The 15,076-nt window shown below is 38.2% G+C and overlaps 2 protein-coding genes across 5 annotated transcripts in view; both read left to right on the forward strand.

The window, feature by feature from the left end:
* PLEKHH2 (pleckstrin homology, MyTH4 and FERM domain containing H2) overlaps positions 1-6,992 on the forward strand; it is a 146,959-nt gene extending 139,967 nt beyond the window's left edge. For all 3 annotated transcript variants that reach the window (XM_064364039.1, XM_064364040.1, XM_064364041.1), the window contains 3 exons: positions 456-542; positions 2,940-3,077; positions 4,144-6,992. In XM_064364039.1, coding sequence (XP_064220109.1) covers positions 456-542; positions 2,940-3,077; positions 4,144-4,329 — 411 coding nt within the window. In that variant the 3' untranslated portion in view covers positions 4,330-6,992. The remainder of the gene's footprint in view (positions 1-455; positions 543-2,939; positions 3,078-4,143) is intronic.
* Positions 6,993-12,971: 5,979 nt separating this feature from the next.
* Positions 12,972-15,076, forward strand: part of DYNC2LI1 (dynein cytoplasmic 2 light intermediate chain 1) — a 37,343-nt gene continuing 35,238 nt past the window's right edge. The window contains exon 1 of one of the 2 annotated variants that reach the window (XM_012450604.2): positions 12,972-13,075. In XM_012450604.2, coding sequence (XP_012306027.2) covers positions 13,068-13,075 — 8 coding nt within the window. In that variant the 5' untranslated portion in view covers positions 12,972-13,067. Of the gene's footprint in view, positions 13,076-13,390; positions 13,423-15,076 lie in introns of those variants that run through there. The other variant, XM_012450603.2, reaches the window with a different exon arrangement.

Genomic DNA, 15,076 nt, shown 5'->3' on the forward strand with positions numbered 1-15,076 from the left:
TAAACTTTCAGGAAAGGTATGCAATTATAATAATAATCCTCTACCTTGTAATAGCACTACACAATTTATCAAACACATTTTGCTTCATTAGGATTTTGGTCATGATAGAAACCCTAAAAGCTTTGTTGACTATTAACCTCGTAACACAGAAGAAAAATAAGATTTAAACATTATTGTTCCTATGCTAAAGATGAGGAAAGTGAGCCTCAAAGAGATTCATAGCTTGTCCAAATGAACACATTAACAAATGGCAGGTTGTCTCAAAGCTATGTCTGCTAATATCAAATTCACTGTACTCTCCAATATACCACCCTGCCTCTTTCCCAGGAGAGATTTTTAATAAGTTTTGTTATTATTGTTGTTTAATGGCAAATGTTACATGACATTTAGACTGAAAAATATTTCTGTAATTTTGCTTAGCATTTATAATCTAGTATATTTTCACCTCTTCATAGCCCATAAGTCCGTCATCACTTGGAAGTACTTTCATGTGGCTGGCTATACATGAGGATGGTTTAAGCCTCTTAGAATACAATTCCATGGTAAGTTTAAAAGCTAAAGTTTTGCATTGAGTCAACTGTTTCCATCGCTCAGTGTACTGTAAACAGAAGGTAGTGATCTCTTAATCTGATTTTTCTCTTACACAGAAAACATTCTTCCTGATACTATGTCATGAAAAGTCATTTTACAAATACAGCTATGATTATAATTTAACCTTTTAAAGTAAGATAAGACAGGTCGTTTATTGTGTATGAGAAAAGTATTGATACCATGATTAAATTGTGATCATGGTTATATTTGTGAAATGATTATATTTTAAAAAGTGTTAAGAAGATCGTTTCTCGTGTAAAATAAAAATCTGTAAGAAATCGTTAAAGTGGGAACTTTAATTACCAAAGTTTAAGTTCAGTTTCACTAAGGCTTATTTAACAATTTCTATAATTTCCTATAATGTCATATATATAGCATCTTAGTACTTTTCACATAAAGTCAAACTATGATTTCTATATATGTTCATTTATTTACCTGAAATTTACATTATTTTTATCATATTTCATGTGTCTATTTAATACAATTTTATTCTCTCTTTTGTTTAATCTGGTGGGAAGGAATTACTAAATTCACTGGGCAGGTCTAATCTTGTGGCTGTAATCAGAGATCACTGAACATTTTCTGGAAACCGAACACTCTTTTGTGTTATAGTTTGTGTTATAGTGTCATAGTTACTGTTTCCCCTTATAATTGCTTAAAAAACAAACACACAAACACTTTTTATTCAAGGACTTATATTTTCTGAGTGCCTTTTAGTTCTTGAATGGACAACATGAAGATATTATAAAATCAGTGACTTAAAGTTAAAAAAAGAACCTGTACACCAGTATTGCGTTACCTTAGTTCAGGAAACTAGCTCCCTAGCTCCCAGGAGATAGCCAGATAGGCCAGGAAGCACACACAGGTGGGTTGCAGTTCTGAGGCATTAGGTCCTGGAATGGTCTTCTCAGTCTTGCAAGCTAAGCTAATCATTAGCTATGCAGAGTGGTTTTAAGCTGTATGCTAGTTACATTTTATTGATTTTTTTTTTTTTTTTTTTTTTGAGGCAGGGTCTCTTTCTTTTACCCAGACTAAAGTACAGTGGTGAGATCACTACTCACTGCAACCTTGACCTCCTGGGTTCAAGCAATCCTCCTGCCTCAGCCTCCCAAGTAGCTACCACAGGCGTGTATGACAACGCCCAGCTACATTTTTTATTTTTTCATAGAAACGGGGTCTCCCTATGTTGCCGAAAATGGGCTCAAGTGATCCTCCCACCTCAGCCTCAGGAGTAAGTTATATTTTTAATATTGTTTTGGAAACACATTAGAAAAGAAATATTTGCTGCATATGTGACAAAGGGTTAATATTCTTAATTATAAGACATAGATGTCTTATAAAACAGTAAGAACATTATGAACACACCAATAGACAAATGGCCAAGGCAATTCACAAAAGAAGAAATACAAATGTTCAATAAATGTATTTTCAAAGGTTAATTTCTCTAATAATTAAATTAATACAATTTAAAACAGTGAGATTCCACATTTCACCAGTCAGTTTGTAGAGATTTAAAAGAAGGATCACATTTACTGTTAGCAAGACTGAGGCGCTGGAACCATCAATAGGTACATACTTTCTGGAGGAGAGTTTGGAAATTCTCAGAAATTGTCTTTTCTGAGCTATCAATTCCACTATTGTTTGGTTTTATGACCAAATAAATAATTAGGTATGTGGGTTATGAAATACATCCAAAAATATTCAGTGGAGTATTGTTTCAGATAATAAAAAATAAAAGTGATTTAAATATTCTGCAATAGCAGGTTGATTAAATAAAGGATTTCCTATAAAATCATTCAAAATGATGTTATACAAGTACATGTTGTCATGGAAATGTGTTCACAATTCATCATTAGGGTTAAAAAAGAAGCAGAATTCTAAACAGGATGCATGATACTGTTTCTGTTTATAGATTTTGAAATCCATCTATCAGGGTGAACTATATAGATTTGCTAATATTTGACCATTTTGACCATAAAAAGTATCAGTTTCATATGGTGTAAATTAACATATTTATGAGCTATATGAAAGGACATATAAAAAATACTAACAGTGGCTTTCCACCAGATGCTGGAATGTAGATGCTTTTTATTTTTATTTTTTTAATATTATCTAATTTTTCTGGAATGACTTGCTTCAGACTCACCATAATAAAGGTAGATGATGCCTAAATAAAATTAGTACCACTGCTATCTATTTTGGATCATAAAATATTTTATTTTAGAAAATAATTTTTGTATTATACCATAATTAATAACTGCATTTTAATGGAGATATATTATTAATTATTTTTCATCTCTCTTTGGAAGTAAGAGCATATAAATATTTACTTTTTCTTCTCTTTGAAGAGGTTAATAGTCAGCTATATGTACAAGAGTCTAATGACCTTTGGAGGCTATCAAGATGATTTTATGGTAGTCACTAACAATACGCATTCAAAGGACAAACCAACAGAGAAATTACTCTTTGCCATGGCAAAACCCAAGGTGAGTAGAACCCTTTCTGCCAACTTTTTTTGTGCTAGTTGTTTTTACTTGATCTTAGCCAAAAGGCCAAAAAGCAATGCTAGTTGTTTTCATACTAAAACATTTATTCAACAAAGACTACATTCCAGATGGGAAAACAGACGTTTTTTATAATCTAACAAACGGGTCCAACTTACATCATCTTTCCAAGCCCTGGTTTCTTTGTCCAAAAATATGGTAACACACTCCTCCTTCTTTTGGCTTAAGAATTAAATGAAGGAAGTTTGTAGAGTACTTAGCCCAGTGCCAGGTATACAGAAGATTCAAAATAAATGGTCGTGGCATTAAGTTATTGCTGTCAGGAACTTTATACACATTATCTTATTCAGTTGGGGTTATTTGCTTTATGGACTCGTTAGAGGAAAGACAGGGGTTTTATAATTAAAACATACTTGCTCCTTTATGACTTTTAATGAACTATGTAGTTTTAACATCTCTAAGTAAAAGCAATACATAAATTGAATATATTCTAACATGTAATTCTAATTTTAGTAAAAAGAATGAGAAAGTAATTTTCCTAAAACTTTAACTGTCTTAATGTTATTAGATAAAAGAGATTACTTCTTCAGAATATGAAGCTTTTTTTAAAAAAAAAAAAAGATGTCTTTCTTAATTAAGCCCATACTTAAGTGAAAGCAGCTAACCATTAAGTGCAGATCAGGGAACTTGGTCTTTAGTGAAAATCGAGACTTCATATGACACTGACTTTCTCAATTCATATATTCATGCATGTGGCTTTATGATAATTTGATAGGGTTGTACTACTGACTGTCACATTTCCTAAGATTGCCACTAAATTTGATTGTTTTTGAGATGCACTCTTTCCACTGGTTTAAGTGATGAAAAAATGTGTGGCTGCCTTGATGGTACTGGCCATGTAAGCACTTCATTGTTTGATCTAGAGAGAAAGGAATTCTGGTAGCCTGGGCCCTTGCAAATAGAGATCACCTGTGGCCAACCCTTTCCTCTCTTCTGGAAGTGATGAGAACTTCTCAGGAGCGTAACAATTCTGTTTTCCACTTTTTAGATTCTTGAAATCACTCTTTTGATCGCCAGTTACATAAACAACTTCCATCAGCAAAAGGCAGCATTTCACCACCTCTCTGCTCCAGCACTGCTCTCAGCCCAGACCCGAAGAACCCAAGCCAGAATGATGGGAAGCCAGCCTCTTCTGTCAAGCAGCAGACCGACCAAAGGTCCCACCTTGCTCTGAAAGCTGGGTAGTCTGAACAGTCACTCTTTGTCCTCTGTGCCGTGCTGCCACACACCTGTATTCCAAACTTTAACAATGATGGGGGTTAGTCTCTTTTCTTTGATTTTTAAATATTCAAATAAATATTTACAGTAAAACATAAACACAAAATTTGCCAACACACTAATTTTCTTATAGAGTTAATGAATAAGAATTCATCATTTTTTCCATCTCCCTTCTCCCTTGTCATCAGACATATTGTGCAATGTGGCTTTTTTTCTCTTCTTTTTCTCCCTTTTTTTTAAAAAAGATATTCTGGCAATCTTTAGAAAGGGAGATTCCAAACTCTCATTTGGTAAACCAGTCGATTATTTGGAAATGTTCACTGTCAAAATAGTAAGTACTATAATTAAATGTGCTTTTTTTTTTTTGAGATGGAGATTCACTCTTGTTGCCCAGGCTGGAGTGCAATGGTACAATCTCGGCTCACTGCAACCTCTGCCTCCCAGGTTCAAGTGATTCCCCTGCCTCAGCCTCCTGAGTAGCTGGAATTATAGGTGCATGCCACCACACCCAACTAATTTTTTTGTATTTTTAGTAGAGATGGGGTTTCACCATGTTGCTAGGCTGGTTTTGAACTCCTGACCTCAGGTGATCTGCCTGCCTCAGCCTCCTAAAGTGCTGGAATTACATGAGTGGGCCACCTTGCCCGGCCTAAATGTGCTTTTAATTAATGGTATGGTGTTTGGAAAGGAGTAGAACATGTGGCGTAAGAAACAACTGCAGGGTGGTGTGAGGAGTTCATTTTCAGAGCAGGCGCAATACATCTTCTGGCTCTATGAATCATTATATGTGAAAGCAGGAATTAGGTAACCTGAGCCTCCTGTGTGGTATTAGAGAGTATACCCTGTCACCTTTCCAGATCACTGGAGAGTAAAATTTAAAACAAGATGGTGATTGCTGACATTCCTTTGCTGTCAATACTTCCCAGGTTCACAAGAATATTGTCCACATTTCACTGCATTTGATGCTGGGTCATCTTGACCTTGCTTTGTTAATATCTTTAAAAACAAAGACAATAATTAAAGCTTTGCCCCTCACACATTACCTTCTAATTATAATTTGAAAATAGAGTTCTTATACATACATACATGTGTATATACAGATAGAGTCTTGCTATGTTGGCCGTGAACTTGCCCAGGTTGGCCGTGAACTCCTGGCCTCAAGCAGTCCTCTCTCCTCAGCCTCCCAAAGTGCTAGGATTATAAGTGTGAGCCACCACACCTGGATCTAAAAATATTTTATTTTATTTTTATTTTTTTGAGGCAGGGTCTCACTGTGTTGCCCAGGCTGGAGTGCAGTGGTACCATCATAGCTCACTGCAGCCTCAACCTTCTGGAATCAAGCAGTCCCACTTCAGCCTCTTGAATAGCTGGGGCTACAAGCATGTACCACCATGCCCAGCTAATTTTTGTATTTTTAGTAGAGATAGGGTCTCCCTATGTTGTCCAGGCTGGTCTCAAACTCCTGGGTTCAAGTGATCCTCCCACCTTGGCCTCCCAAAGTGCTGGGATTACAGGTGTGAGCCACCATGCCCAGCCTCAAAAATATTTTTTAAAAGAGAAAATAATTCTTCCATCAAAGGAAGTTAAATTTTAGTTGATAGAGTACTTAAATATATTACTTGATTAGGTTATGGAAGTTGTCAGTGCATTCCAGTATGTGTCACAACAATGTAATTCACATTCATGATAAAAATGAAACTGTGATAAGACATGAAAATTATATTATTAAAATGTTCAGTTGTAATGGTAATCATGAATATACTTAATTTTATTTATGTATAGAATATTTGTATTTATTTTTTAGACATATATTTATCACTTTGTCATATTTTTTTAACCAATTTGAGAAAATGTTAGCTGCTGAATTAATTTGCTGGCCAAGCCTTCGTATTTTCTTCTTTGCTGCTTCCTCCCTGTGGCAAAGTACTGTTCTCACATTAAGCCTTTAAAAAATGTTCCATACTGTATTAGCATCCTTAGAAGGAACAGGGCTAAGAAATACATTGTTCAAGTAATATTGTACTTAATTGATCATGACAAAAAGAATTTTTTAAACCCCATCAAAATAGGTTTCCATTGACTATTTCCCCTATGTCTTTTGAGCCACAGTCGTCTATTGAAGAAGCAAATTTGTTTTTGAGAATAAACTGGTAACCAGTTTGGAATGACGCTCAGAAGCCTTTTGGCTGGGATACAGTAGAGTTTCTAAGTTCCAAGAGAGCCATTTAATAATTAGTTGATGAGCCAGAGGCTTGACAGAGCTGTTACTTATGTGTGAGGGCTTTATTCTCAGGCAGTAGTTTATTCACCATTTGGTAAGCCCCTCCCCACAATCTTCTAATTTAAACAAGTAGTAAAGACTTAGCTTAAACTGTAGTACCTTAGACTTGGCATTTATTTTTGATAGAGCAGAGATAAAATATTTTGATGGAAGGAAATCAATTTTCTGTAACTGATGATGTGAAAATTTTATTTTCTGGGAAATTATATAGCCATTCAAAAATTCAAAGTATGTTATTATGATTGGTTACAAGAGAATAATGTTACACATTTAATTGTAATATTTGTCTCCTATAATTTTCTTCCCTTTCAATCATAATAAATGATTTACAAAACCCATTTTGAGCATTATCTTTTGAATAATCTTCAAGAAATACCTAATGTTTTCATTGTCAAAGCTGAGGTGTAGGACTAGTGAAAATGGTAGTTATTACCTCCTTCTCTTGCATTCATGCTTTGTCTTCAGTGTTGCTTTGTTTTATCCATATAAAAGAAAGCTGTTTTGGCCAATTGTAATTTGAATCCATATGTATGCATATTGACACACAATATGTATATAGGTAAATAGATAGAAATATTGGTTCTCCCAAGATTTCATATTTCATATAGGTGAGTTGAAGGGATTGTGTTCCAAAAATTTGTTTAAATGAGTGTGTGTGTGTGTGCCCTTAAAATCAAACACTATCATAGCTTAGAAGTGAATTTAACTCTCAATTTACAAGAGAAGTTAGTCACAACTTATAAAGAATTTTTGCTTCAAAAATGTGTTTAAGGGTTTGTTATTTGGATTTTTTTTTCATTAAAAGAAATACATGTGCTTATGTCTCCCTGCCAATTAAAAAAAAAAAATACATGATGGTTGAGTTCTAGAACAATACATTTAACCCATAATTGTACCTGAAGCATAATCCTGAAGAAGTAACCACTGGCCAGACATGGTGGCTCATGCCTGTAATCCCAGCACTTTGGGAGGCCAAAGTGGGTGGATCATGAGGTCAGAAGTTCAAGACCAGCCTGGTCAAGATGATACAACCCCATATCTACTAAAAACACAAAAAATTAGCTGGGCATGGTGGCGTATGCCTATAGTCCCAGCTACTCGGTAGGCTGAGGCAGGAAACCCCGTCTCTACTAAAAATACGAAAATTAGCCAGCTGTGGTGTTGGGCTCCTATGATCCCAGCCAGTTGGGAAGCTGAGGCAGGAGAAACGCTTGAACCTGGGAGGCGTAGGTTGCAGTGAGCTGAGATCGCGCCACTGCACTCTAGCCTGGGTGACAGAGCAGGGCTCTGTCTCCAAAAAAAAAAAAAAAGTAACCACCGTGGATAATCATATTTCTCTATAAAAAGGCTTTACATGTTGGTGGGATGCCAAGAACATATTTCCCCCATGCACTCACCCCCCACCAGCTGCCATGGAATTTGGCCTCCCTCAATGTTAATGGGCTCTGGGCTGATTTCTATGGAGGGGAGGCTCCAGTAATTTGAAAATTGAGGAAGGGAAGTGAGGAGCAGGAAGAAGTGGACAGAGTAGTTTCCCTGCCGCCCACCTGATTTGTGCAAAAATGACATCTCCTCTCACATTTTCACCCCATTCTCTTTTTCCCTAAAAGAAGAAAGGGATTTAACTGGAACAGAAGGAAATTTTTCTCCTTTAAACTCCAAATTAAGGTAAGTCCACACGTAGATATTTAGGTTGAAGCAAGATTTATCTATACTTCAGTGGGACCAACATGCAGGCTTTTCTTGGGCAGTTGTTGTTGTTGTTGTTTTTCAGTATCTTTATGACAATTATTGGGCATTTAAGTGGGAAGATCAGTCCTGCAAGGAAGAGTTGGTGGGTCTGGGCAGAGGCTGGGGTGAGGAGATGAGTTAAGCATTTGCTTTATATTGTGATTTTATTTGTTGGATTTAATTTGACCTAAATTGTACATAGTCACAGTGACTCTGGATTATAATTTGCATCATTCCAAAAAACTTCATTGTATCCTTTATATTATTTTGCAGTCCAGTGATAGGCAAGGAATACCAACTTTACTAGGGAAGGGTCTATTAGCAAATAACTCCAAAATAGGACACAAATGTTCACCACAGCACTTGAATACCAAGTACCCTTCCTTCCTGTGCTTTGCCAACACAATTTTCTTTTTCTTTTTCTTTTTTTTTTTTTTTGAGACAGTTTCGCTCTTGTTGCCTACTGGAGTGCAATGATACGATCTCAGCTCACTGCACCCCCTGCCTCCTGGGTTGAAGCAATTCTCCTGCCTCAGCCTGAGATTAAGGGCGCCCACCACCATGCCTGGCTAAATTTTGTATTTTTAGTAGAGACAGGGTTTTACCATGTTGGTCTGGCTGGTCTCGAACTCCTAACCTCAGGCGATCTGCCTGCCTCAGTCTCCCAAAGTGCTGGGATTACAGGCGTGAGCCACTGCACCCAACTTGCCAACATAATTTTCTAATAAACAGAGTGGGGGTGAGAAGGGAAAGGCATCTCTTTCTGAAGTGCTGCCAGGTTATATTATGGTTTTATGAAAATTAAATGACTCTTCTTTAGCAGTGGCAGTGGCAAGAGAAGACCAGTTACCTCTCTCATTATGTGGCTCTAATGAATTCCCAGGAGTTCCTTGGAACTGAATATTGTGTAATGCCAGAGGAAATGGCTTAAATGTTATTAACTTCTTGAGTTTCTGGAAAATGCTATCAAACTCCAATAAGAGTTGCCTTTTATGAGAGAAAAGTTTACAGAAAGTGTGTGACCTTAGAAAAGCTTGTGGAGAGTTCTTAGCTTTTGGATCATGCACAGATTATAAGATGTTCCCCTCAAGGATGGGGTATCATCAACACTGCTTTCATGTTCTGACTATTCTACCGAAATGCCTTCACATGAGGTTACCATTGACCATCTAACTGCCAAGTCCAGCAGAACCCAGATGGTCCAACAGTCTGCCGGATGATATTTCAAACTCACCATGTCCTCTAAACATGCATCTCCTGCTCTGTGCCCCTCCAAATTAGTTAATAGGATCACCAGTTCATCGATCACTCAAGAAACAAACATTAACTATTCTCCCTTTTCCCAAGGCCTTACTCTCTACTATCTAGTAATTGTATTAGATAGAACTCTTTCTGCCGTAAATTCCAAAATTCAACTTGAACTAGCTTAGACAAACATGAGAAATTATATTACAAGGATATTAGGATATCTCATATAATCAAAGAGCAAGCTGAACCACCAATCCATAAGAAAGGTGAGGACACAGGCAAGCCTTAGAGACAACTAGAACCATGAGACATGTGCCAGGACTTTCTCTTCATATTGATGTGTGTCTGCTCTGTGCTCGATAACTATAAAATAATTCATTTAGCATAAAATATGCTAATTTCTTCTAGAATGGGAGTGACTCGCTTTCCCCAATTCTAGTTTGAAAAATTTCAGGGAAGGACTGTGATTAACCCAGCTCATGTTAGGTGTTTATTCTGAACCACCCCAAACATATTCAACATTAGGAGAATGCTGGGGCCAGGCGCAGTGGCTCATGCCTGCAATCCCAGCACTTTGGGGGAGGCCAAGGCGGGTAGATCACCTGAGGAACAGGAGTTTAAGACCAGCCTGATCAACATGTCTACTAAAAATACAAAAATTAGCTGGGTGTGGTGGAGAATGCCTGTAATGCAAGCTACTCGGGAGGCTGAGGCAGGAGAATCACTTGAACCCGGGAGGGGGAGGTTGCAGTGAGCCAAGATCGCACCATTGCACTCCAGCCTGGGCAACAAGAGCAAAACTCTGTCTCAAAAAAAAAAAAAAAAAAAAAAAGAATGCTTAAATAAATCATGAAAAATCTATATAGTGAAATATTCTGCAACCATCAAAGTTATGTTTATGATTCATTTTTAAAATTTGAATGAGGAAATACATGTTAAAATCAGGATATTAATTAACTTTACAATTAATCTCAACTTTGTAAGAAAAAACACTAGAATGAAACACATCAAATGTGTTTCCAAAATACCTAATAGTTATTACTTCTGGATTATGCTTATTTTATTCTCTTAATTTTCTGTGCATACCTTTTTTTTCTACAATTAGCTTATATAACTTTGAAAACAAGGAAAAATATTTTAAAATTCTGCCTGTCACTTACCTGGATATTGTTAATAGCCTCCACATGGTCTTCTAGACGCCAAAACATCCTTCATGCAGCTGCAAAAAATTATCTCACTGAAACTCATGCCTAAGAGTGGCACACTCCTATTTTTAAACCCTATTTGGTTTCTCATAACCAACACAGTAAAGTCTAGACGACAGCATCCTTCACAGTAGCCCCATCTACCTGCCCAGTTTGCTCCACCAGGCACTTTAAATGATCCCATCCCAAACTATTCAGTTTCCCAAATACACCCTGCACACACCTTTACCCTTCTGCACTGTTGCTCATTCCATCCAGAAAGCAGCATGAAATTGTCTCCTTCTCCTTCCATTCTTACCGTAAGAACAATCTTCATCTACCCAGGAAGGTCACTTTCTTTGCCCAAGTAATGAAAGCCTGAAGAGGAATAAGGGAAGAAAGGGGAACTCACCTGCTCAGATTAACTGAATCAACCCCGAATCAATTCTGCTGATCAGGGCCCGGCCAGGTCCGCCTTCACCTTCCTTGTTATCAAGCTCTCTCCTTCAAACACCTCTACCAGTTATTCAAACAAGCGTACTTTTGAAGTACTAGTACTGTGCCCAGTACATAGCAAGCACTTGGCAAAAATGTTAGCTGTCATTATTGCTATCAATATCAACAGGCCTTCCTAACTAGCATGCAAAAGTATTCTGAAGTTCTAGAACCCAAATCATTACAATTCATTACAATCTGTCCCATATCAGTTTGTGAGCTTATAGGTTGGCTTAGCACCAGGCTGTAGCTGCTGATTTAATGACATATGTATAAGCCTCCTTTAAAAATCATCCTTTCTTCGCTGAGCTCTACTCGCATTAATTCCCTTCCTATGTGCAACTTAGTGTTCTTTGTGTCTCCAAAATACACCTAGATGTTGGGAGGATTTTGTTCCCAATGACTTTATCTGAAATAAACACCCTTTTATCAACTATCAGCCTAATTTACAGGAATGTGTTCCTTGTGTTTCTTTGTTCAAAGTTTCTGACCAGCAACTTATCACACAATAATAACAAACATCAAGCAGTTATAATGTGTCAGACACACACATAAGTTATGTTTTACCTATGTTTATCTCATTTAAGATTCACAATCTTTCCTGCTTTACAGGATCAGAAACTAAGGCTCAGAGAAATTCAGTGAATTACCCAATGTGGTAATGTGGCAACTTAGCCAGCGTGGCTGAGTCAGGACTTGAACATAGGTCCATCTCACTCCAAAGCCCACGTCCTTGAACATCACACCACAGAAATCAAGCTGAATAGCAGAGGATTGGAGGGAGGGAGTGTTAGGCTAGAAAGCCTGGGTCTACTCAGCATTCAACACAGACCAAACACTATCAGTGCCTTGAATGTTTCACTATCTCCTTCAGGCATAATTAGTCACTTGCCCTCATGTAATTTTTGTACCTCTATACAATAGCTTAGATCACTCACTTCCTTAGGTGCTTATAATTAGCTGAGTATGTCTTTTTTAAGGGTAGCAATCTTTTTTTACTTATCTCCTTATTCCTTATTCTATATGCATAGGGCCTTGCATATAGTAATAATTCAATGTTTGTTATTTATTTGGACACTTCTGAAGATCTATAAAGAGATCATAAAGTTCCAAAACAAAATAATCTACATTTATAAGGTAAATGAAGTATGTAGGAGATGCACTTGCTTCATTAATTTATTAATAAATATATAATGTGCTATTGAATAAAACTTGAAACAACTAAACATCAAGAAAATTGGAAAATATTAAAATTACATGCCTTATTTTAAATGTTAAAGTCTGGATATTCTTTGCTTCTAGTAAATTACTGGAAAACAGCTCGAGATTGTTACACTCTATTCCTAAATCATGGTGATTAGGAAGAAAAAAGTAAAAGACGAGAGAGAGCAGAGACCCCTGGCGTATAGTTGACAGTAAAAAAAATTTTTAAATAAAAGAACACATCCAGCCCAGAAACAATTGCTTTTAGATTCCAGGTTTGGAACCCCTTATCACCTCGTTCTAGGAGGTAACAAAGGATTACAAACTTGGGATCTAAAAGCAATCCTAAGGCTTGAGGCTGAATGTGAGATGTAAAAGGGCTCATGAGAACTACATTTCCCATGATGCTCCTCTCCTTACGCAACTGCGGCCGCGACGTCGCTCCCATGGCAACCCAGAAGGCCTCACTCCCAGACTCCTTGCAGAACTCTCCGCCTGCTTCCAGGTTGGGCCCTACTCCGAGCCCGCGACGTTTGCGGCAGCCGGGCCACGATGCCCAGGTATTCCCTGCGAGGGAGAAGCTGCTGAGAATATTCCTGGGGAGGGGAAACCCAGGCAGGACCAGCTGGTAGAAGACCTTGGGGGTGGTCTGCTTGCACTCGGGTCTGCATGGTCTCGGACACAGGAACCAGCCTCGAGCATAAAGATTCTGCCGCAAACAGGAAAGAAAGTACCCTAGGTAGAAAAGTAAGAGATTTGGAAAGATCAGCAACTGCACCCTTCAGTGACTGAATAAAAGTTTCTTGCGGGCCAGAGACTGCCCCCGGAGAAGGGCATCCAGCGATGAGCTAGACCACAAAGCCTTCTCTGCCCAGGGGCCCCGCCTCCTGATGCGGGATTCGGAGTAGTAAGTGAGGGGAAGCTTGAAAGGCACTATGGAAAGTACAGCATCACACTTAACGGGGGAAACGGGAGAGGGTTTGTAAACTATTTTCTAGCTCTTCAATTCTATGATGGTCATTTCAATTACCTGTTCTCAATATAGTCCTAAACCGTCTCTCGACAGTTTATAAGCATGTCGGGGAGAGGGGTCAGGGAGTGAGTGCATCACAGAGCAGGATAAATCTTTTTCTCCCCTTGGGATAGTGTGGAAAATTGCCAGTTATAAAGGTATGGTTATAGTTAGGTGACATGCCTGACTCCAGCACCTCCATCTCTCCTCTCTGCTGGGTATTTGGAAAGCAGATCCTCACATTCTGAAAGAATGTTGTGTAAATTAGGAGTAAACAGGCCCAAACTGAGTTCTGAAGGCTCACCTGTGAAATAAGTGCATGAATTTTAGTGCAGACATTTAAGGACTCCTGTTTTGGCCCTTTTTCTTTATTCTTGGTTCTTGAATAGTAACAATTATAAGCCCTCAATAATTTGTGTAATTGTATAGGCCATGCCCTAAACTAAATACATATTTTAACAATTATGACAATCCTATAAAGCTGGTATTCTTTTTTATTGGCATTTTAGCGATAGAGAAATAATTCAGCCTGGGCAATAGCACAGAGGATTGCATATATTAGGTGCTCAATAAATATTTGTTTAATTAATAAAGGGATGAAGGATTTAAAGAGGTTAGGTAATTTGCCCGACTTCTCATACATAGAAAGTAGCAGAATCAGGCTAGGACCTATCAGGTCTTGCCCGTAGTTAGTTTTGAGTTGAATATTCCATTTTCACTTAGGCTTTAATTTATATATATGATTTTATTATGTAAAATTATATATCTATGTAAAGAAATAAATGAAAGGATGGTTTTCAGGCCGGGCGCGGTGGCTCACGCCTGTAATCCCAACACTTTGGGAGGCCGAGGCGGGTGGATCACGAGGTCAAGAGATCGAGACCATCCTGGTCAACGTGGTGAAACCCTGTCTCTACTGAAAATACAAAAAATTAGCTGGGCATGGTGGCGTGTGCCTGTAATCCCAGCTACTCAGGAGGCTGAGGCAGGAGAATTGCCTGAACCCAGGAGGCGGAGGTTGCGGTGAGCCGAGATCGCGCCATTGCACTCCAGCCTGGGTAACAAGAGCGAAACTCCGTCTCAAAAAAAAAAAAAGAAAAGAAAGGATGGTTTTCAAAATGTCTGTGATTTTAGGGGTTTTTTTCTTTTCTTTATACCTTTTTTTTGTTTTGAGACAAGGTCTTACTGTGTCACCCAGGCTGGAGTGCAGTGATGTGATCATGCTCACTGCAGCCTCGACCTCCGGGGCTCAGACGATCCTCCTGCCTCAGCCACCCTAGTAACTGGGACTACGAGTGCATGTCACCACACCCAACTAACTTCTTTCCTTCTTTTCTTTTCTTTCAACAGAGTCTCGCTCTGTTACCCAGGCAGTAGTGCAGTGACACAATCTTGGCTCACTGCAACCTCGTCCCAGGTTCAAGTGATTCTCATGCCTCAGCCTCCTGGGTAGCTGGAGTTACAGGTGTGTGCCACCACACCTTGCTAATTTTTTAGTAGAGATGGGGTTTTACCATGTTGGCCAGGCTGGTCTCGAACTTCTGACCTC

Source organism: Aotus nancymaae, unplaced genomic scaffold (assembly GCF_030222135.1).
Source record: "Aotus nancymaae isolate 86718 unplaced genomic scaffold, 86718_ANA_hifiasm-v0.15.2.pri h1tg000057l, whole genome shotgun sequence".
NCBI lineage: Eukaryota > Metazoa > Chordata > Mammalia > Primates > Aotidae > Aotus > Aotus nancymaae.